The following is a 22,630-nucleotide window of genomic DNA, read 5'->3' as shown; positions in this document are numbered from 1 at the left end:
CCACGGCCTATTGAATTAGGGAGACATCATGTAAATGATGAGGTATATATGGGATACTAGCATAGTCAGTGGAAGGTAATTTTAGAGGGTAAGCCGATAGTAACTTGAAAGGTCTTCTCTAGAAAATAGCATCTGAGATGTCTTAAAGGATGTCTGAGATTTGAAGAGGCAGAGTGTTCTAGGTATAGAATTTCAGGCATGTAAATGTACCAAGAGGAGATAGATGATCATATGGAAAATGCAGCAAGTAGACCGGTATGGAATAGTTATAGATTACATTAAAGGGAATAAAGTGTAAGAAGACTGAAGAGGTAGGAAGAGGCCAGGTTGTGAATAACTTTACACGCTGATCAAATGACATTATATTTGGTTTTAGAGGGAATAGAGAACTTCTGATGATATGGGCAATTCAAAGAGATTTAGGTAAGTCTCTTTGTCATTTGTGTGTAGTAGAATTGTCTGACTAGTATTCTGCTGCAATCAATCATAGAACTCCCAAAGATCCAGATTAAAGTATAATTGGGAAATATTTAACAAAACAAAAATGCAATACAACATAGATAATGTGAATTTGTGATTTTCTAAGTCAATGTGCAGCCAGTAGGGATATGTTTCTTTTTGAGTTTGACATCACTAATGCTGAGGATAGGATTGGAGTAGAGAGCAGGGAAATCAATTAGAAGACTATTGAGAGGTGATGAGAACATGAACTAGGGTGATACCTAAGTGAGTTCAGTGAGGACCTTTATGAAAGGTGTTGTAAGTTAGAAACACCAAGATTTGACAACTGGCATCTTTATGCTTTTGTCTTTTTGCTTTTGCTAGCATTTCTAGAATTGTGTCAAAGACTAGCGGAGTGAGGAAGCATCCTTGCCTTATTTCTGTATTTATTGGGAAAGCTTCCAGTGTTTCTTTAATGCATGTAATATAGCTTTTGGTTTCTGATGGGTACTTTTAAATCGTATTACAGATACATAAACATACACACACATACATAACATAAATGAATATTGGGTTCTTTGAATTTCCTTCCCTTTATATTTGGAAGTCTTTCTCCTGGCCACTTGGCAGAATTTATTGATCATCATTGGAACTGTTAAATATAATCACTATGCGTCTTGAATGAGGTACAAAAGTTCTTCCCCTTGCCCGGGAGTGATTTGTGGATTCTTTCTGTTGCTATTTTTTTCTGTATTCAAAAATTCTAAGTACGTATTATAATTTTCAGGTTTTTCAATTTGTCATGTTCTTTTGGGAAACTATGTTCCTTAAGTTGCCTTTGAACATCCTCTTTCAAGATTAGTGACTTTTGGCTTTTATAGAGTATACAGTGTTTTGTTTTTTAACATTGTTGCCTTTTTCCCTATTTTGCAAGACTTCTCTCTACTTCAATATTTTTGTATTCCAGATTTGTTCACCTATCTTCTACTTCTTTGGAAGATTCAGTTTTTTCTAATCTACTAATTATTTATGTTTTGAAAGTAGTCAATTCCAACTTTTGTTCTTTCCTAATTTCTTATGTTGTGAATTTCTTTCCTCTCATACCTTGTATAATAATACATTGCAATAGCTTCTTCTTGTTCCACATTCTCTCATGAGTCCACAGGGTTCTGGGTTTTAACTGGCATTGGTTCATTTTCCTTTGTCTTATAATTTTTTTAAAAGAGAGCTTTGTAATTTCTTTAAGGATTTAGTGCTCATCTTTTAGTTTTATGATCTTTTCTGTTAACTCCTTGTTCTCTGAGCTTTTATGTAACTTTCTTCTTTACATCTTTGGATTTCAATCTTTTTTTTCACATTCACCCATCACTCACTTTTTACCTTCTCCTCATTTCGATAGTGGGTCCAATCTTCCTGCAGTAGTCTAAAAAATTTCCTTAATGTTCTCTCACCTTGTGGGATTCCTAGTTTACTAACCATATCTAGCCTCTGAGGGGTGAGGCAGGACTGGCTCCAGTAATTTCAGTCTTCTTTCCTGAAGGCAACCATTCACTCTGGCCCCCAATGTAGTTTTCCCTTGGCTATTATTCTTTCTTTCTCTGTTTTGCTTGAGTCAGCATCTGCCACATTTTGCAGGATTGGAAAGGGTGTGCTGGAAAGAATTTCTGTAGTCTTGGCAGGTCTCTGACTTCGGGGTGCCCGATGTAGAAAGCATCAAGATCCTAGTCAGAATCATGGTTGGTTGCTTGTTTCCAGTAGGATGGGTTGGCAGAGGTTGAGGGGTACAGGAAGGATCTCAGAGTGGGTCCCAGGCATAAGCCCATGGATGCCTTGTGTTGTTCTCTGCATCCCTGCTATGACCATATATGCTGGTAAAGGAGTGACATTATATGGTTTGGCATTCTCTGGTGTTAATTGATAATTTCCTCCCTCTTTTATACTGTGGATTCAACTGTAATTCCTCTTTTTAGGAGTCTTTGAGAGTTTGGAGGGACTGTGGAAAATGTCTCATTTATCATCTTGTTGGTTACATGATAATTAGTTCTTCTATTGTGTTCACTGCAGGAAATAGTTCTCCAAGTTTGTTCCAATTGTATTCCAGCTATTTTAGAACCAGCTTATTTTAATACTGAAAAATTAGCTAAAGATTCAATCCATCTTATACAAATTCATTTCTGTAAGTTCATGCTTCATTTTCCTTTTGTTTTAAATGCCAGAGCTAGACAAGTTTGATATAGAGTTGGGGGAAGAAAAAAGAAACGTGCCTTTGAATCTGGTGCTCATGTAGGTAGCACAAGTTATTTTGAGCAAGAGGGAACCTTTCTAGACATAGAAATGTCCAAAGTGATTCATCAAAGAGCAAGGTGGTAGAGTTAATTATTTGTATTTTCATAAGTTGAGGATTGAAAGATACCTTCTTATATTTTTTATAACTTTGGGATTAGAAGGTACCTTCTTACATTTTTCATAACTTGAAAATTAGAAGATATCTTCTTAGATTTTTCATAATAAAGATTAGATGGTCCCTGTAAAGCAGCTACCATTTTTCAGATGAAGCAGCTACTTTCTATGGACATAGGAACTCTTTTGTGATGCCAGGTAAGTTGTATCTGAGCTTGAGCTAGCACCCAGTTCCTTTCTGAGTTTAGTGCCTTATCTCCTAGGATATTTTTTAGATGTAGATGTACCCAGAAAGGAGAGAGGAGGAAACATGAGATGCTTATTACTAGGGGCAGATGTTACAGGCTTCTGATGTGGACCCCTCATCACCCTCTTAATGACAGGTACAGTTTGATGAACGAGAAGATACAAAATCCTGCACCATTGTAATTAATGATGATGATATATTCGAGAACATTGAAAGCTTCACTGTAGAGCTCAGCATGCCAGCTTATGCCTTGCTGGGAGAGTTCACCCAGGCCAAAGTCATTATCAATGACACCGAAGACGAACCTACATTACAGTTTGATAAGAAGATCTACCGGGTCAATGAGAGTGCCGGGTTCCTGTTTGCACCTATTGAAAGAAAAGGTTTGTTTGTGAGCATTCTTGCTATCATGTGGGAGCTATAAGCTTAAAGCTTTAGAGTTAGGGGTCATGGAAGCCTAAGTTTATTTTGAATTCTGTCACTGTTGTTGCTCCTATGTGTGGTCCTGGTCAAATCCATCTTATTAAGCCACATTCTCTCCTGTGCCAAAGGTGTTCCTGGGAAATTAATCTGGCCCTCAGCAAGGCATATTCACTTTAATGTAGCTATTCCCAGATAGTCCCTTAGTGGACTCAAAGAGGACTCATCCAGGATGAATGAGTCAATGTTGCTTCCCTCACAGTGTCTAATAATGAGGACTAATGTCATCATAGAGAAGAGCAACGCTTTCAGTGTCCCAGTTTCTCAATCTTTAAAATAGCATGGAAAATATTTATCACCTGCCTATCTCAGCAGCATAATGATGTTTCGTTCTAGGCCTTTTGGAACCTTAAATAAAAGGGCCTGGGTAAGACATAATAGAGAATAATAGCACTGGGAATACCATTCTTCCTTCCATTATTCCCCCTCAACAGAATGAGCAGTATGCAGAAAGCTTCCATTTCGTGCATGTTCTTACAGGTCCTCTGTAGGCTTAATTCAGCCTTGCAGACAGACTACACCAGATGAGGGATGAGTGCCTACCAAAAATGTGTACAAGTCCCACCCCTATCCCTCAAGGTAAATAGAAAAACCAATAGAGTATACTCTCTATCAGTAACCTGACTCATAGATTGTTTTTGCCTTCTTCTGAGAAAGGAAGTAACTATTTCTAATGCTGTCCTGACCCTCTAGTGCTCAAAGGCAAAAGAACCAAGATAACCCTGAGAGGAAGAGCTTTGAGGATAGTGTCAACACTGTGTCCAAGACTGTGATTTCATCAGTTTGGGATATCCTTCCATCAGCACAGATTACAAGCCCTCTATGATTTAGTGGGTGTCTCAGAAGGTTGCTATGGCCCCTGGCTTGTCACTTGCCTGCTTTTGTATGACCTTCAAGCTAGGAATGGGTTTTGCATTTTTAAATAAAGTTTTATTGCATTTTAAAATGTTTAAAAAACTTCTTTGCTGAGACTTACAAAAACTGACTATAGTCAAATTTGGCCCTAGGGCCATAGCTGCTGCACCCCTGACCTTGTCCCAGAAGGGTATAATGATTTACCCAAAATCACAGAGCTAATAAATGTTAAAGGCAAAATTCGAACCCTGGTCAGTCTGACTTGAGGTCCAGCACTCTCTCCACAACACCATGCTGCCCTTCTGTAGTGAACCATTCATGGTAAAAATCAAAACAAAAATTGTGGGGATTTACAATTTTATGATGTTATAAAATAAAAATTCTTAGGAATTAAATCCCCTTGAAGGCCATGGAGATGCGAAGAGAAGGAGTATTTTTCTTTAAATGGTTGTTAGGTTCATTATTGAATCTGCTGACTAGAAATTAATGTAGCAAATATTGTACGCTCCATAAAGCCACAGTGTTGCCATTTGGTGAACAAGGCGCGTGAACTGATTTCTTTGGGTGGCCACCCAGACCTGATCATGGGCTGATAAAAGAGAAACAATAGAGAAGATAAGTAAAGTTGTTTCTACAAACATGCATTTTTTTGCAAGCTCTTTCCTTTATGAGAGTTTAACTGCAGAAGCAAATTCATAAAACCTGCGAACTGAGAACTACCTCCAGGAGACAAGTACTTTGCCTCTTTTTAAGCAATGAATATGTCCCTTATCTCTCCAAGCACTGTGCTTATAGAGGGAGGGTAGGGGGCCTGGGTAATGAGTCTTGTGAATTAACAGAGCGCTCAATGGGAAATCCATCTCTGGCAGTTGGGTAAAATAGTTGAATCCTCAAGTGGTTTATGGTCCACAAACATTTGACCTTAAAAGACGCTACAATTTAGGAAATTTCCCAGCAGACTTTGAAGGAATTAGCTACGCAAGGAAGACATCCAGAGGGTTGTAGACTTATACAAGAACTATCAAAGATTCACATGAAGATTTAAGAAATAGTCATTCTCACGCTTTGGTTGTCCCAACCTTTCCATTTCAGGAGATTCCAGCAGTATCATATCCGCCATTTGCTACACCATCCCCAAATCAGCTAGGGGAAGCAGTCTCTACGCTCTAGAATCAGGATCTGATTTTAAGTCAAGGGGAATGTCATCCGAGAATCGTGTGATATTTGGACCTGGCGTCACTACTTCCACCTGTGATGTCATGGTGATTGATGATAGCGAGTACGAGGAAGAAGAGGAGTTTGAGATTGCGCTAGCGGGTGCTTCGGACAATGCCCGAATTGGGAGTGTGGCTTCAGCCAAGGTTTTCATCGGGGGCCCCAACGATGCCTCCACTGTGTCCCTGGGCAGCACAGCATACACCGTCAGTGAAGACGCAGGTAAATAATGCCAAAGTCCTACTACGTCCTTCTGCCTTCCTTCTTCCCTTTTTCGTTAAAATTAAAAGTAGCCACGAGAGCAAATGGCCTTCTCTACTGTGATTGTTGTTGGTGTTCAGTTGTTTCAGTCATATCCAACTCTCGGTGACCCCATTTTGGGGTTTTCTTGGCAAAGACACTAGAATGGTTTGCCATTTCCCTGCTTCTTAAGAATAGAATGGCCATTCTATTAGGAAAAAAAAAAACATTGCGTCTCAAAGTCATTACCAAAAATCTGTGTTGCTTTCATCCTAGGCACGGTGGATATCCCGGTTGTCCGGCATGGTACTGATCTTTCCACTTTCACATCAGTGTGGTGTGCAACCCGTCCTTCTGATCCACCCTCTGCTACTCCGGGGGTTGACTATATCCCAAGCTCTAAAAAGGTGGAATTTCGGCCTGGTGACACTGAGCAGGTGAGGGGACACTGATTGCCAGAGAATAAAGTCAGAAGGTTGGAGAACCCTGAAAAAGTAATTTAATAATACACACTTGTTAATTGGTTAGTTAATGAAGCCATCATTTATCATGGCTCTCCCATTTGGGCGCAATGATATTCATTTTGTATCCTTTCAGTCTCTACTTTCTTCAGAAACAAGGCACAAAGAAAAACTTGATGGAAGGAACTTCCACAACTCAGTAACATGTTTTGGTGTCTCAGAACCAGTACTCCCCCTTTAGGGATAGCCAATGCTGTATTTACACATGGAGTCCTGAGAACAGAACCCTGGGAAGGGTGTAATAAGGCAAACAGCCTTTTCCTAGTTTCAGATCAAAGAGCACCTACAGATGAGCTCTATCACCCGGTGGTCTACCAAACACAAGTGCATTCTAGGTCTTTGGTAAGCTTCGTTTTTATCTTCTAGCACTGCACGTTGGTCATCTTGGATGATGCTCAGTATCCCGCGATCGAAGGGTTGGAGACATTTGTGGTTTTCTTGAGCTCAGCGCAAGGGGCAGAGATGACAAAACCTTCCCAAGCCATCATTGCCATCAATGACACATTTCAAGATGGTAAGGTCTAGGAGGAGCTTCCTCAAGCGGTGGATCTGACTGCATTTCCACACTTCCTTCAAAGTTTTCTTCTTTGAGAGAGTGAATGCGATGGGGAAACAGTTTTATTTCATGGCAAAAAAAAAAAAAACTACACTGTAAATGTGTTTAAAAATCCATGAACACGGTATTTTTGTGGAGAACAGCTATAGCCAAAAGCCTTGCTTTCTCGAGACTGAAGATTAGAAGGGGGAGGGAGAGATAAAACTGGATTAGGTTTTTTTTATTTCACAGAGGATTAAAACATTGTCTTTTTTGCAGTAAGGGAAAATTCATCTTCCTCTCATTTTCCTTTTCCTTCCTTCCTTTTGTTTTTACCTCTAGGAGCATATTAGTAGTTGTTCTAGTGCTTCCTAGATAATACTGCTTGCTATATATATATCCACTAATGCTAGTATGGTTTCCTTCACTCTCCCCCTCCCTTCCCTTCCCTCTCTTTCCCTTCCTCCCCCTCTCCCTCTTCCTTGTGTTTAATATACACAACTGATGCTCTTTTATTGTATATTGATATCTCATTGAGTATTGACGTTGGAGTTTAATAGAATCATAGGGTTGGAAGAGCCCAAATTATGAACCACTCAAGGATAGAGACCTTGTCTTTTTTACCCCAGGATTTCCCCTCAGCACCTAGCATACGCAGTGCTTTGTACAGAGTACATGCTCCATGGTTATTGAGGTACCGAACTGAATTTGCTTTGTGTTCTAAGCTTCAGGAAGAATTACATCAATTTCTCAACAAAAATAAATCTGTACAGTTTTTAGGGGCCCACAGAGAAGGGCATTCTACAACTTTTTTCAATGCACCTTTGTATGCCATACAACAGAGGCAGTAATCTCTGCTAAATTCTTTCTTTTAGCTAACCTAAATCTGAACCTTAAATCTAGACTCTAAACCTAAAATGGTCCCATTTTCACCCATTTTCTCTCCAGTTGCCACTGGAGGTGGATAGCCCCTGGTTGTCTTCATGGTTCTCAGCATCATCACCATCATCACCATCATTATCATCATCATCACCATCATCACCATCACCATCACCATCATCATCATCATCATCATCATCATCATCACCTCATATATACACATGTATAATACATCCAACACACACACGTGTAAATACACGCATATGTACCTTCATGTATGCATGCATATGTACAAATATACTTACTGCACTTGATGCATATAGGCTTACATTTGCATGCACTGCATATATAAACTAAATGTGTGCACATGATAGACATATTGGTGCATATATATCTACACACAGGCACAGGCATACAAATATGTATGTGCATACAATACTTATGTAGGCAATATATATGTACATACCTACACATAGAACATATGCATACATAAGTATGTTTGTATGTTCTGTACGTGCATATGTATAAATATAATGATAGTCTATATATGTCTATAATATACAATCTGTAAATAATATAAATATATAATGTATTATTATATTATAATTATATTACATATAAATATATAATACAAATAATATAGTCTATAAATATAAATGATAGTCTAGAGCAGGGTTGTCCAAAATATAGCCTGTGGGCTGCATGGGGCCAGCAGTGTGATTTATGTGGCCCACCTACAATCATAGAAATTTACATAAATGCTTCAGTAAACAAAGCCCAGCTACTGCAGAGCTCTCTCTAAAAAGGCAAATCAAAATGTATTGTCTATTGTTTCAATAAAAACCTAAGGTTGGACAGCCCTGCTCTGGAGTATCATTTCACTGGTATTGTGAACTAGTTAGGAGACCCCCCTCACCAACACACACACTTTGGCACCTCTTTTGCAAACCATAATCCTAGAGAGTTGCCAGGGCATTATGAGACTAAGTGACTTGGCCAGAGTCATATAGCCAGCATATGCTGGAGTCAGGGCTCTAACCCCAGGTCCTCACCCCATATCTGGCTCTCACTCTACTGCGCTGCCCCTTTGTCCTCATGATAGTGAGCTCTGATATACCTAAAGACCACTAGAGTCACCTCCAGATTAAACAGCCTCATTTCTTTTTCATCTTCACCCATAGGCCTTATCCCAAACCCTTAAATTGTCTTTGTGGCTCTCCTTGGACCATCTTCAGATCCCTCTTTAGCTGTAGGGTACAGAAGTGGAGACGATGCTGCTGCTGCTGCTGCTGCTGCTAACATTTGTATAGCATTTTAAAGTTTACAAAGCACTTTACAAATATCTTACAATGACCCTGGGGAAAAGGTGCTATTATTGTCCTCATTTTACAGATAAGAAAAGTGAAACTGACAGAGGTTAAAATTACTTATCCAGGGTCACACAACTAGTATGTGTCTAAGGCAGCACTCAGATCTTCTGGACTTCAAGTCCAGGACTCTGACCACTGGACCACCCAGCTGCCTGTAGTATCCTAGTTATGGTACGATTGCTACTAAGTGACATAATAACCTCAGAGTTCTTGCATGCGATCACATTCCTCTTTATGCAGCCATAACATCTGCCAACTAATTTCTCCCTAAACCTGAAGGAACTTTGAAAGTATCCTTTCAAATCTCGCTGACTAACCTTACAGAATCTTACACATTTCAGTGTTACCAGAGGCACTGGAGCTGACATTGACTCAGAATATTATTAAGAAGATCAATAAATTATTGACTGAATGAGCCCCTACTGTGTACAAGATACTGTCTCAGTCCTTTAGTAAACAGCAAGAAATTGAAGGATGGGTCCCACAATCTAGTTGGTTCATTGATCAAACACCATTGACATTATCACTTTCCTTTGCCCTTGTCTCTGATTTGGTGGTAGCCAGTTCAGCTTCACAACAGCTGGGGTCCTAGGTAAACTGTTGTAAGCAAACCTCTCTCTATGAGAGTTTGGGCTTCGTTCCACATAGGAACCGTAGCCCTTTTTCTCATCTCTTTCAAGGTGGAAGTTGGATCATCACCACAAACTTTTCATTTTACATTCTGTTTTAATATGTATCATAGCCTTAATTTGTTGATCTGAGGATGCTACTAATAATAGCCAAAGCCATTACTTTAGGTATTTTAAAAATTAAAATAATTTAATGAATTAACAACAATAATGTATTACTAATAAAATAATAATTAATAAATTTAATAAAGTAATAAGTAATAAAATTTTATTTTAAATTTTAAAAATTTAGATATTCTTTGAAGAAGAGTCTTCCTCATGTTTTTAGGAGTAAATCTCATCTGCTAGGTTTAATTTAGATACTGAATGTATACTTTTGACAGGGCACCACAGTGTTTTAGGTAAATCAAACAGAATGTTCCCAATGCTTCTAAACAGGATTAGGTGATGCTTGGACGTTCCCTCTTCACCCCACATTTCCAGGTTTGGCAGGCTCAAGAGGTCATAATGGGAGCAGATCAAAGGGTTTGCTGCTGCACTGGAGATTAGATGCCACATAGGGCATATTAATGTTTGGCTCGGCAATCCCTGCAATGCCCTAAACACTCCCATGGGCCAGTGCCCTCAGTGATTACTTCTATCAAAATGCTTTCAAACTCAAAGCATAGCCAGGAGTCAGCAGCATGTCAGTTAAGTCATCTGAATTGATGGATTGTCCAGGGGCAGATGGCAATGTAGAATGAAAGCTGGGCTTGGAGTTAAAATCTTGATTCTGATCCCAGCTCTGGTTCTTATCCTAGCCTTAGGTAAGTCACGTCCATTCTCTGCTCTCCAGTTTTCTCATCTGCAAAATGAAAATCTTCTATCCGATACCATCTTGGGCCCCTCAAGCTCCAAAGCTATGATCCTGGAATCCATAGAACTTTGCAGTAGGGATCGTTAGGGAGGAAAGAAAGAAAAATACAGGCCCAGCTTCCAAGGAGCAGACAAATAAATGACAATATGTAATTGTGGAAATACCAGGAATATATGCACAGAGGTGGCATAGTGGTTAGAGTGTCTCATCTAGAGTCTGGAAGACCTGAGTTCAAATCTAGCTTTAGATACTTAACTAGCTGTGATCCTCAACAAATCATTTAACCTTTTCTCAGCCTTAGTGTCTTTATCTGTAAAATGAAGATGATAATAGCACCTGCCACCTGCCACATTTGTGAGGATAAATTGAAATAATGTTTGTAAAGCATTTGTAAATCCTAAAGCAATGTATAAATGCAAACTGTTATTATTTGTATGAGATAATACATCATCTTTCCTTAAAACTGCACATAAATGTGTATGCTGGAATGCAAGCCACCCCCCCCCCCGCCCAGTGACAGCAGCCCATTTCTCCTAAGAACCCCATGTTCTTAAGAAACCACATGCTCTTCTTGCCCCATTTTATTCCAGAATAAAATGTTCCTCATTGTAAGAAAAAAACTGTGCCTCGAGGGCCAGATGTGGTGTGTCCCATGTCGCTTATGTGGGTTTTCATTGCTGCCATCCCACTGTGCAGCTGATGAGTTCTTTCTTAGCTCACTGGTTTTGTAGCTGGGTACTGTGGCCACAGAGAAACTTCCGAGATGCTAATGAGGACCCTGTTCTTCCCTCCATCCTTCCAGTGCCCAACATGCAGTTTGCTAAGGATTTGTACCTAGTGAAGGAAAAGGATGGCATCCTGCACATTCCCATCATTCGAAGTGGGGACCTAAGCTATGAGTCCTCAGTGAGATGCTACAGCCAAAGCCTAACAGCCCAAGTCATGGTGGACTTTGAGGAGAGGAAGAATTCAGATGATTCACGTATCACATTTCTGAAAGGGGAGAAGGTGAGTGTACTACAAAGACCACATGACATACAACTCTCTCAGCCTTGGCTTGCTTATTTTGGGAAAGTATGGGAACTTTGGCAAATTCTCAACAGTCTAGGAACTTATTACTCATAATATGAGGCAACTGGTTGACAGAGTAGATACAGCACTAGGCTTTGGCATAGAGAGACCTGAGCTCAAATCCAGAATATACAAGTGTCAAGTGCTACAGAGAAGTGAGGAAGAATAAGGCTTGAGAAAAAGTCCACATCCAGTATGTGGCAATTTAGAGACCATTGGTAGCTTTGGAAAAGTAGTTTCAGTTGAGTAATGAAGTCATAAACCAGACTGAAGAAGGTTTAGAAGAGAGTGAGACAACAGAGAGCAAGGACTTTGATTGTAGCCGGCTTTTTCAAGGAGTTGAGCTGAGAAGGGTCAGAGATATGTGGGGTGATAGCTTTGTGGGGATAGCAGGATCTACTGAGAGTTTTTAAGAGTAGTAGTGACTTGGATGTGTTTGTACCAAGCAGAAAGGATATCTTTTTATCCAGTAGATTGGTGGTGGTTGTCCTTTGTTCTCCAAGAGAACCAAAATGATATCACTGTGTTAGAATCAAGATTCAATGTGTCTGACTGTGGCTGATCATCTAGACCAACATGAGCTTAGAATGCTCTACCATGAGTTGAGCACAAATAGTCCATGTAAACTTTTGGAGTAAAGATGTCTCTGAATTTGCACATCTCATGTTTCTTGTGATCTACTGCAGTTCTGCTTCTCTTCCAGAAGATAGGGAGAGACTGAAGATGTTTTGGGTAGTGGGAATGAAAATGGAGGAAGCCTTCTGGAGAAGATGGGAGGGGATGGGGTCAAGGGATTGTAGAGGCGCTGCCCTGTGTCTTCATCAAATAATAATATGAAGGATGAGATAGTAAAAAAGAATGGCCTCAATCTTTTGCTTTGTCTAAGGCAAGGTCCTCAGCTGAGAGGGAGGAAAGAAGGTGCCATGGGAGGCCTGAGGAGAGAAAAGAATATTTTGGAAAACTGGATGTGATGAACAAGAACTAAGGGAGAATCAGGGGATTACCTTGCTGTAGTGGCACCCAGTTGATATTAAATAACATAATTTGTAGTGGATAGTTTATGGTTTTCTCTAGCTCCATTCAGGAGCATACGAGTTGGAACAATGGAAGCAGATAGTGAGAGCGACCCAGGGTTGAGGTTTGCCAAGGTGTGACAGGTGACAGGACAAGAGAACAAGGGATTTGAGCATAGCAGAAAATATCGAGATTAAGAGGTCCAACTTGTGAGGAGAAGAGAGTATAGAGAAGGGAGATGGCCTGGGAAAGAACTGAGGTAGGATCACAGTGAAGGAAGAAAAACAGGTTTAAGAGTAATAGGCTGGCTGATTTCACCCAGCATCTGTCGTCATTTTCCTATCTCTTTCAAGGTGGGGTCTGGTAATAAAAAAAAGGGAGAGATGGAATAATAAGAGATTATTATTGGATAGATAATTTTGGAGTTTATGAACATATGAACTTGTGAATATTGACAAGATGACTACCCCTATGGCAGCTGAGGTGCAGTGGAAGAGTAGGTCATGGGATAGACCAAGGAACTGGGGGGTCAGGGCGTTTGAAGGAGCATCAACATGCTGAGCGTATTGTAACCATCTATATTCTAACAAGCACCTAGAGGCAGCTGGTGGCACAGTGGCGTAAGTCAGGGAGACCTGAATTCAAATCCAACCTCAGATGTTTATTTACTAGCTATGTGACCCTGGACAAATCACTTTACCTCTGCCTCAGTTTCTTCATTTGTAAAATTAATATAAAATGACTATATCTCTCAATAGGTGCTGAATAAATTCTTGTTTCCTTCCTTCTTTGTTCTTTATGACAGAACTAAATAGGAAAATCATTATCATAGCTAACATTAATATAGTATTTACTATGTGCAAGGCACTGTGCTAAGTGCTTTATAGTTCTTCTCTCATTTTAACCCACAACCACTCTGGGAAATAGGTGCTTTTACTACCCATTTTACAGATGAAGAAACTGAGGCAGACAGGGATTGAGGAACTGGCTCAGGATCACACAGCTAGTAAATGTCTGAGGCTAGATTAGAATTGAGGTCTTTCTGACTCTAGGCTTGGCACTCTATCCATTATGCCACCTAACTAACCATTAACCACCATCAGTGGTTAGGATCTGGCTTCAAATCACCTGCTCTGATGCTTTCTACCTGGATGAGTTGGGGTATAAGTGGTATAAGTCATTCAACCACCTGGATGATTTGGGGGAGGGTGGTATAAGTCACTCAACCTCCATGATCCTTCGTTTCTTCATCTAGAAAATGAGGGGATAGGATTAGAAGACCTCCAGGTTCCTTCATGTCCTACTGCCTCTCTGAATTTGAGCAGGAAAGATCCAGGCATCGAATCTATGAAGTAGGAAAATTACCAAAGAATGTTTATATGTTCTCTTCTATGAATAGATGCATTTGACTTTCATGGATGCATTTCCTTAGATCTGTTTCTGTGGGACTTCAGGTCTCAATATAATAAAAAAATTTTCCAAAGACATCCAGGAGGTTGTTGTGCCCTCTTTTATATCTGAATGCATGTGATTGATGTAGGTGAAGAACTGCACCGTCTATATCAACGATGACTCCATTTTTGAACCAGAAGAACAGTTCAGGGTCTACCTTGGCCATCCTCTTGGAAACCACTGGAGTGGGGCAAGAATAGGGAAAAGTAACATGGCCACCATCACCATATCCAACGACGAAGATGGTAAGACCAAAAAGTGCCTTAGTGATTGCTGGCTTGAACACAATTAAAAATTACAAGTGCTTTGGAGTCAGAAGGTTCTCTTGAAAATACATAATAGCAGCATATAACTTTGGGCAACAAATGACAGCTTTCTTGAAGGTTGGTTCCAAGTTACTAAAAAGAATTCAACAAACTTTATAGCTATTAATTACCTAATCAATCTTCACCATGTCCCTGACAACCACTGAGTACCATTATGGTGTTTTTAAGCCCTGAAAAGCTGGGCCACAGAGAGGGAAATGGACATATCCCAAACATATGGTAATTCAGTCATGTTGCTGAAAATAGAATTCACCTACCTGAAGCCTATATTTCCTTTGCTTTGAAACATGGTATCACTTTCCTGGAAAGGATCTTGGGTAGTTTATTAGCTTTCCTCACTCAAATCGCTTCATCTGTAAATTAAAAATAAACTGTTTAAGTAAATTACTAATGAATGACACAGGCAGGCTTGTTTATTCAATATCCCTAGTACTGGGTGGGGAAACGGATGGTGAGTGAATAGTTTCTCATAACCAACAGGGAAAGGTTTAGATATTGGGTAGAATCAGGAAAAAAGCCAGTTTGGGGGAGTTCAAAGGGCAGTTTAGCAATGACATACATTTATTAAGTGCCTCCTATGGGAAAGGTACTGTGGTAGGCACTGAGCATGATGCAGTGATGAATGGATGAATTATTTGTGTCTCTTGCCTTCAAGGGACTTTCATCTAATAGGAGAGATCCATGTTTTAATCCTCAACCTAACCCTTGTCCTCTCTAAAAGCAAGATAGTTGGAGAACTGGAGGGAGAGTCGATCCTGAGTTCTTAGTGGGTAAAGGAAGTGTCTATAACGCATTCTCCTGTGACTTATTCTCATAGTTGAAGACCATGACATTATAGCCAGTAGAAAACTGAAGAGACTTCCAGAGAGGATGTCTTTCTTCTTCATAGTTCCTGATTAGTTTGCCCTTTCAAACTTGAGCTATAAGATCTAGCCAGTAGTAGTAAAGATAGATTTCTATTTCACCTTTGGTTCTACATAATTTTATATATAATCAACCTTTTGTGTTTCGTTCATTCAACAAAAATCAAGTGTTTCATACATATTATGCCGTTTATGAGGGCTGGGGAAGATCATTCATTCATTCAGCAAACATTAAGTGCTTCTTAAATAATATGCACTTTATGAGGGCTGGGGAAGATCATTCATTCAACAAACATTAAGTGCTTCTTAAATAATATGCTGTTTACGAGGGCTGGGGAAGATCATTCATTGATTCAACAAATATTAAGTGCTTCTTAAATAATATACATTTTATGAGGGCTGGGGAAGATCATTCATTCATTCAACAAACGTTAAGTGCTTCCTATGTATTATGTACTTTGTGAGGGTGAGGGAAGATTAAAAAGAATCAAACATGGTTCAGGTCTTCAAGAAGCTTATAAGCTATTAAGATATAGACACTTTTTAAAAAAAATTGTCTAGTATTTTATTTTTTCCCCAACTACATGTCAAAACAATTTTTAACATTTGTTTTTTAAAATTTTGGGTTCCAGATTCTCTCCCTCCTTCCCCACCATCCACATTGAGAAGGCAAGCAATTTGACATAGGTTATACATATGTAGTCATGTAAAACATATTTTGATATTAGTCATGCTATAAAAGAAAATAAATAAAAGACCAACCCCCCCAAATAAAGTAAAAAAAGTATGTGTCAACCTGTATTCAGACACCATCAATTCTTTCTCTAAGGATGGATAGCGTTTTTCATTCTAAGTCCTTTAGAGTTGTCTCGGCTCACTGTATTGCTGGAAATAGCTAAGTCATTGCCAGCTGATCATCGTACAATATTGCTGTTACTGTGCACAGAGTTCTGGTTCTGATCGTTTCACTTTGCATCAGTATATACACACACTCAATGCAAAGTAAATCAGTGGATAAGAGGGGTATAAAGTTCTATGAGATAAAATGAGAGAGAATTAGCTTTCCTTCCATGGCAGAGGTTTTTAATCTTCTGTTGTGTGCCATGGGCCCCTTTGGCACTGTGGTAAAGCCTATGGACCCTCTCTCAGAATATTATTTTTAAATAGAAAAAAATAAGAAACCAATTCTATTGAAATAGTTACCAACTTTTTTTTTTAAGAAGGAAGTCTCACTCTCAGAATCTAGTGTTCTTTCCGGGTCTCTATTACAGGCACAATTCCCAAGTTGTGTGCTGCAGACTCACAGGGGCACCATGGTGGGGTTTTAATTTTTGAGGGAAACACAGTGATATTAATGGTTAGGAGTCTTTTTGGACCAAGGGGCACTTTGAAAAAATTACCGAGACATTAAGGACACTGTGAACTGAGAAATGTTGGGAACATCTGCCCTAGAAATTTGTACTTGGCCCTGTTCTGGTTAACATTTTTATCATTGACTTGGATAGAGGTACTTAATGAATGCTCATCAAATTTGTAGAGGGCATAAAACTGTAAAGAATTGCTAACACAGTGAATGACAGAATCGGAATCCAAAAAAGGCCTTGGCAGGCTACAGTGTTGGGCTGAATCTAATAAGATGAAATTGAATAGGGATGGATTTAAAGTCTCACATTTGAGTTCAAAAAATCAGTTTCGCAAGGACAAGATGAGGAAATCATGGCTAGATAATATTTCATCAGAAAGAGATTTGGGGATTTAGCAGACTATGAGTTTGATATGAGTTAACAGCATTATATGATGTCAAAAAAACTAATTTAATGTCCAAGACTAGGGAGGTGGCAATCCCGCTATGCTTTGCCCTATTCAGACTGTATCTAGACTATTGTATTCAACTCTGGGAACCACATGCCAGAAAATTGATTGCAAAGCTAGAGAGCATATGAACCAGGGTAATGGGGATGTTGAGGACCTCATAGTCAGGCCATCTGAGGGATGGTAGAAGGAACTAGCTTAGCCTGGGCAAAGGAAAATGTAGGGATATGTGATAGTTGTTATGAAATGTTTAGAAGGCTTTCATGTGGAAAATTGATTAGACTGATTCTCTCTAATATCATAGGGGAAAAGCAGGAGGAATGGAGGAGAATTGGGAAGAGGGAATGTAGGCTTGATGTTGGGGAAAAACTTCCTACTAGAGATGTCCCCAAGTAAGGTGGGGTGCCATGGGAGGTACTGGCTTCTCTCTTCCTAGAGGTCTTCAAGCAAAGACTAGAATGTTGGCAGGGATGGAGATGGAAAAATCATCGTTAGGTTGATTTGGATTCAGGAATCTTCAGCTCTGAGATTCTCTGATTCTTCCCCTGCTCCCAATTTTGTTTTCTTAGCCCCAACTATTGAGTTTGAAGAGGCTGCATACCAAGTCCGGGAACCTGCTGGGCCAGATGCTCTTGCAATTCTGAACATCAAAGTGATCCGGAGAGGAGACCAGAATCGGACTTCCAGGGTCCGCTGCAGTACTCGAGATGGTTCTGCCCAGTCTGGTGTGGATTATTACCCCAAGAGCCGTGTCCTGAAGTTCAGTCCTGGTAATGGAAAGGAAACCTCAAGATGTGGGATTTATTCCTTGCAGAAGTGTGTATTTGGCATTGGAAGAAGGGATTAAGTAGAGGAAGGAGCTAGAGAGAGATTATATCCAGAAATCATTTGTACGTGCAGAAAAAAATTTAATAGTTAGTTAGCAAAAATAATGAGGAAGAGGTTTTTAGGTCCATTGCATTAAAACATGCTTGTTCTCGCTCTCTCTTGCTCTCTGTCTCTCTCTCTCTCTGTGTCTCTCTGTCTCTCTGTGTATGTCTCTGTCTCTGTCTTTGTCTCTCTCTCTCTGTATATATATATATATATATATATATATATATATATATGTGTGTGTGTATATATACACATGTATACACACATACATAGAGAGTATGTTTTAATGTTCAGTAACTTAATTGTTCAGTGAAATTATATGCTGGTGAAATTGTATTCTTGGCCTAATATCTTACACATACATACATACATACATATATAGATACATATGTATGTATATATAATTTTATATATATAAAACTATCCTTGGCCAAAATACGTATTAACATATATATAATAATAACTTTATAAATATATATAATTGTATTCTTGGCCAAAATTTCATATATAGATAGATACACACATATATGTTTTTACACTTATGTATAAAATTTTGGCCAAAAATACGATTTCATGAGCATATAACTTTACTGACCAATAAAAGAACATGCCCAGCTTCCGTCTTCTGCTCATTTGTTGCCCTCTGGGGTTTGCAAAGCAATGTATGCTCTGATGTTAGGAGTCCTCACATTACAGCTGTTCTACACAGTATTTATCACAGGAGGCCATAATGGAGACAGAAGCTAATGGAAGGAGAGGAATGAGTGGGGTCAAGCCAGCACAATTGATAGCCCACCTGATAGTTATAACTGTCCAAATTAACTGTGTGGTTTAGAATTACTCATTAGGGCTGTTTAATAACCAGGTTTGAATAACTTGGGCTTGGTGTCGATGCTGCCACCATTTGTAGAGCAGTGGGAGTGGGCAGCAGTGGTCCAGGGAAGCATCAGTGATCCTTCCTGCTAAGACAGGGCTTGGAGGAAAGGGAGATCTTGCTTTGCCTTGAAAATAGACATAGCCCTTTCTAAGCCATGGAGCAGAGCTGCTGTGAGGCTCCCATTTTCCTGTTTGGATAGTTTAACCTTGTAGTTCCAAGAGCTGATGCTCTTCAGGGGATGGATGTAACGATATACATGAGTAAAAGAGAGAAAGAATTAAGTGAAGACACGTAGTCAGGGTGGAATCTATTTCGAGTCATAGATTTTTATTGCATCCAACTATCATCAGAAAAGCCTCATTAATCCTCATATGGTGTTGAATAATATATCTGCAGGTGAATGTTTCCGAGCTTCTACCGTGGTGGAGTTTTGTCTATCAAATGGACTCTCTTCATTTTAAGTAGTAACAAGACAATTAGCAAAAACCAAGTGTATATAAAACAGCTCAACACAGACACGTCAGGCCTTTCCAACCTTCTCTTTACCTCTGTGGTCTAGGCGTGGATCACATCCTGTTCAAAGTGGAGATTCTGTCCAATGAAGATCGGGAGTGGCACGAGTCCTTCTCCCTGGTCCTGGGCCCTGATGACCCCGTGGAAGCAGTCCTTGGTGATGTGACCACTGCTACGGTGACAATCCTGGACCAGGAAGCTGCTGGAAGTCTCATATTACCAGCACCACCCATTGTAAGTGACTCAACAGAAAGAAAGCCCTCCCTGCCAGACAGCCCCTGGGAAGTATGTGTGAGAAAGGAGGAACTTGGAAAGGGAAAGCCCTTTGATTTACTGCAGAAGAGGTCATAGGAGCCTTATTTTTGATAATGGCAAAAAGTGAAAGAATGCAGGAATAGGTAGAGCAGTGGATAGAGCACTGGTCCTGGAGTCAGGAGGACCTGAGTTCAAATCCAGCCTCAGATACTTACTAGCTGTGTGACCCTGGGCAAGTCACTTTACCCCAATAAAAAATAAAAGGGAGGTAAGATCAGAAGACACTTCATGGATATTACCCTGCATATTTATAGACACAGATCTTTCTGTTTGTAAAATAAGTCACTATATTTCTAACTTAGGACTGAATATGATAAATAAACAGTGTGAAACTGGAATTAATGAAGGGCTGCTATGGTAACCTTGGCATTTAACGAAGAAATGTGGGAGTAAATCCTACTTCTCCAGTTAACTTAAATTTAACGAATTAATCAACAAGTATTTGTTAAGTCCCTACTCTGTGCTGGGTTAGGTTCTGGGAATACAGAGACAAAAAAGAACCATTCTCCACCGTCAGGGAACTCAGCTCCCCAGGTGAGAAGGTGGCAATCTGTCTCAGTGGAAGGAGTTTCCTTACAAAGGAACTCCAGGATGCATGAAATCACAAATCTGGTCCAAAACCCCATTTAATTATTAACTCCATCAGAAATAAGACTAAGTCATAAGAAATAACTTTTCTAGTACTCTGACGTTCTATAGCAGGATAATATAAGCCAATGGAACATTGTTATAGTAATTACTTGGAGAATGGGTGTGGATTTTTTTCTCACCATGGCAAGAGGGAGAGAGGAAGAGAGAGATAAGGGGGAGGGGAGGGAGAGAGAGAAGGAAAGAGAAAGGGGGAAGAGAAGGAGAGAGAGAAGAAGGAAGAGGAGGGAGAGGGAGAGAGAGAGAAGAGAAGGAGAGAGGGAGAGGGCTGTTGAAATGACTGACATATAAAGCAAAGCTTTGTTCTTAGTATAAAGAAGAGATATTAAGTGAGGTCAGTAACTTTGTCATTTTTTTTACCTCTGTTTTCACCAGCACCAAGGCACGAAGTGCACACAGTAGGTGTGTAACCAATGTTTGTTTCTGCTTTTCTGCAGTTCCTCAAACATAACACTCAAACTTCCCTTCTCATTCCCTAGTAAGGCTAGCTCTGGATACCTAGAACACACTTCCTTCTTATCCCCTGTTCTTTCCTTCTAGCTTATCTCAGGTACTTCCTACTGTGTAGAACCTTTTCTTTTCTGACCTCTCTTTCTCAGCTGTTAGTGACATCTCCCCTGGCAATTTCCTTGTATTTATTTTGCATATGCTTATATGTGCAAGGGCATGGTTATTTATTATGGTTTATTTCTATATTCTTAAGGAGCTAATAATTTAATGGGTTTTTGGGGGAGGGGCACCAGATTTGTGATTTCATCTACCTAGGGACCTCCCTGGTGAGGGAATTCCTTCCACTGACTTAGATTGCCACCTTCTCTATTACTGACAGTCTTGGAGAGCTGCCTTGGAGAGCTGAGAGGTTAAGGGATTTTCCCAGAGTCATACAGCCAGCATGTGTCAGAGGTTGGATTTGAAACAAGGTCTTCCTGACTCTGAATCTAGCTCTCTCTCCACAACGTGATGGATAATTTAATAATTGGGTTACAGATTTGAAAAGGCTTAAGTTGCTGCTTGCCATTATGTACTGTTTTCTCAAGGCGCCCTCTTTTCACAGATTCCTATTCGGTTTCAAAGTGATGCTGCCTCCACAAAAATGTCATTTATGTGATGCTTATGGAGGAGGGGTGTCCAGTTCTCAGTCCTGATGCTTGAGCTCCCATGAAGCTTCATTGCGTTTATTGTTCTGCAGGTGGTCATGCTTGCTGACTATGACCATGTGGAAGAAGTGACCAAGGAAGGGGTCAAGAAATCGCCCTCCCCAGGGTACCCACTGATCTGCGTCACTCCTTGTGACCCTCACTTCCCCAAGTATTCCATCATGAAGGAACGCTGCGTGGAGGCTGGAATCAATCAGACCTCTGTCCGATTTAGTTGGGAAGTAGCAACGCCCACGGATGGCAATGGGGCAAGGTCTCCCTTTGAGACCATCACTGACAACACACCATTCACCAGTGTCAACCACATGGTATGTACAATGGCCAAGGTGGGATAAGTAACTGTGGACTTGCTTCCATTTTTCCTTTAGAAAGCTGTGAAATATGGTGGTTGCTATTCAGTTGTTTCTGACTCTTTGTGACCTAATGGACCATAACATGACAATACTGTCCATGAGCTTTCCTTGGCAAAGATACTGGAGTGATTTACCATTTCCTTCTCCAGTGGATTGAGGCAAAGAGAGGGCAAGTGACTTGCCCAAGGTCCAATTGAGCCATCTCGCTAAAATAAGATACCTAGATTAAATTCTTTGACATACATGGCTTGAGGGGTGAAACACAAGCGTGTGGATACAGTCTTTTATTTACTCTTCACTCAATCAGCATGTATGTACTGAATATCTCTTGTGGGTCTCATCCATTTTAGAAAGCATGGGAAATAAAAAGGAAGGGTAAAATATAATCATTGTGGGGAAAACAAGATTAGTTGGGTAAACAATTGAAGAATAATAAGCAACAGGGATGACTTCCCTATATTGATGAAACATAGACTCTTCTGTCACTTTCTCCGAAAAAGCAAGCTGGAGAAAGTAGAATATGGTGCTTAATGAACCAAAAACACCTTTGGAACTGTCTTGATCTGGATCTAGGCTCCTTCTACACAAACAAAGAAGGCAGCCAGGTGGTGCAGTGGTTAGAGCCCTGGATCTGGAGTCAGGAAGCCCTGAGTTAAAATCTGACTGCAGACACTTTATTAGCTGGGTG

General features: G+C 40.0%; 1 protein-coding gene across 1 annotated transcript in view; it reads left to right on the top strand.

The window, feature by feature from the left end:
- The window catches only part of FRAS1 (Fraser extracellular matrix complex subunit 1), a 352,531-nt gene that overhangs the window by 295,088 nt on the left and 34,813 nt on the right, over positions 1-22,630 (top strand). The window contains 9 exon segments of the mRNA XM_036764965.1: positions 3,225-3,471; positions 5,516-5,860; positions 6,155-6,315; positions 6,766-6,913; positions 11,471-11,676; positions 14,294-14,450; positions 17,776-17,976; positions 19,516-19,703; positions 21,622-21,897. Of these exon segments, the coding sequence (XP_036620860.1) occupies positions 3,225-3,471; positions 5,516-5,860; positions 6,155-6,315; positions 6,766-6,913; positions 11,471-11,676; positions 14,294-14,450; positions 17,776-17,976; positions 19,516-19,703; positions 21,622-21,897 (1,929 nt within the window).

This window comes from Trichosurus vulpecula, chromosome 6 (genome assembly GCF_011100635.1).
Source record: "Trichosurus vulpecula isolate mTriVul1 chromosome 6, mTriVul1.pri, whole genome shotgun sequence".
Lineage (NCBI taxonomy): Eukaryota > Metazoa > Chordata > Mammalia > Diprotodontia > Phalangeridae > Trichosurus > Trichosurus vulpecula.
Note: the sequence above shows the minus strand (reverse complement) of the source record. Positions and strands in the feature narration are given on the sequence as shown.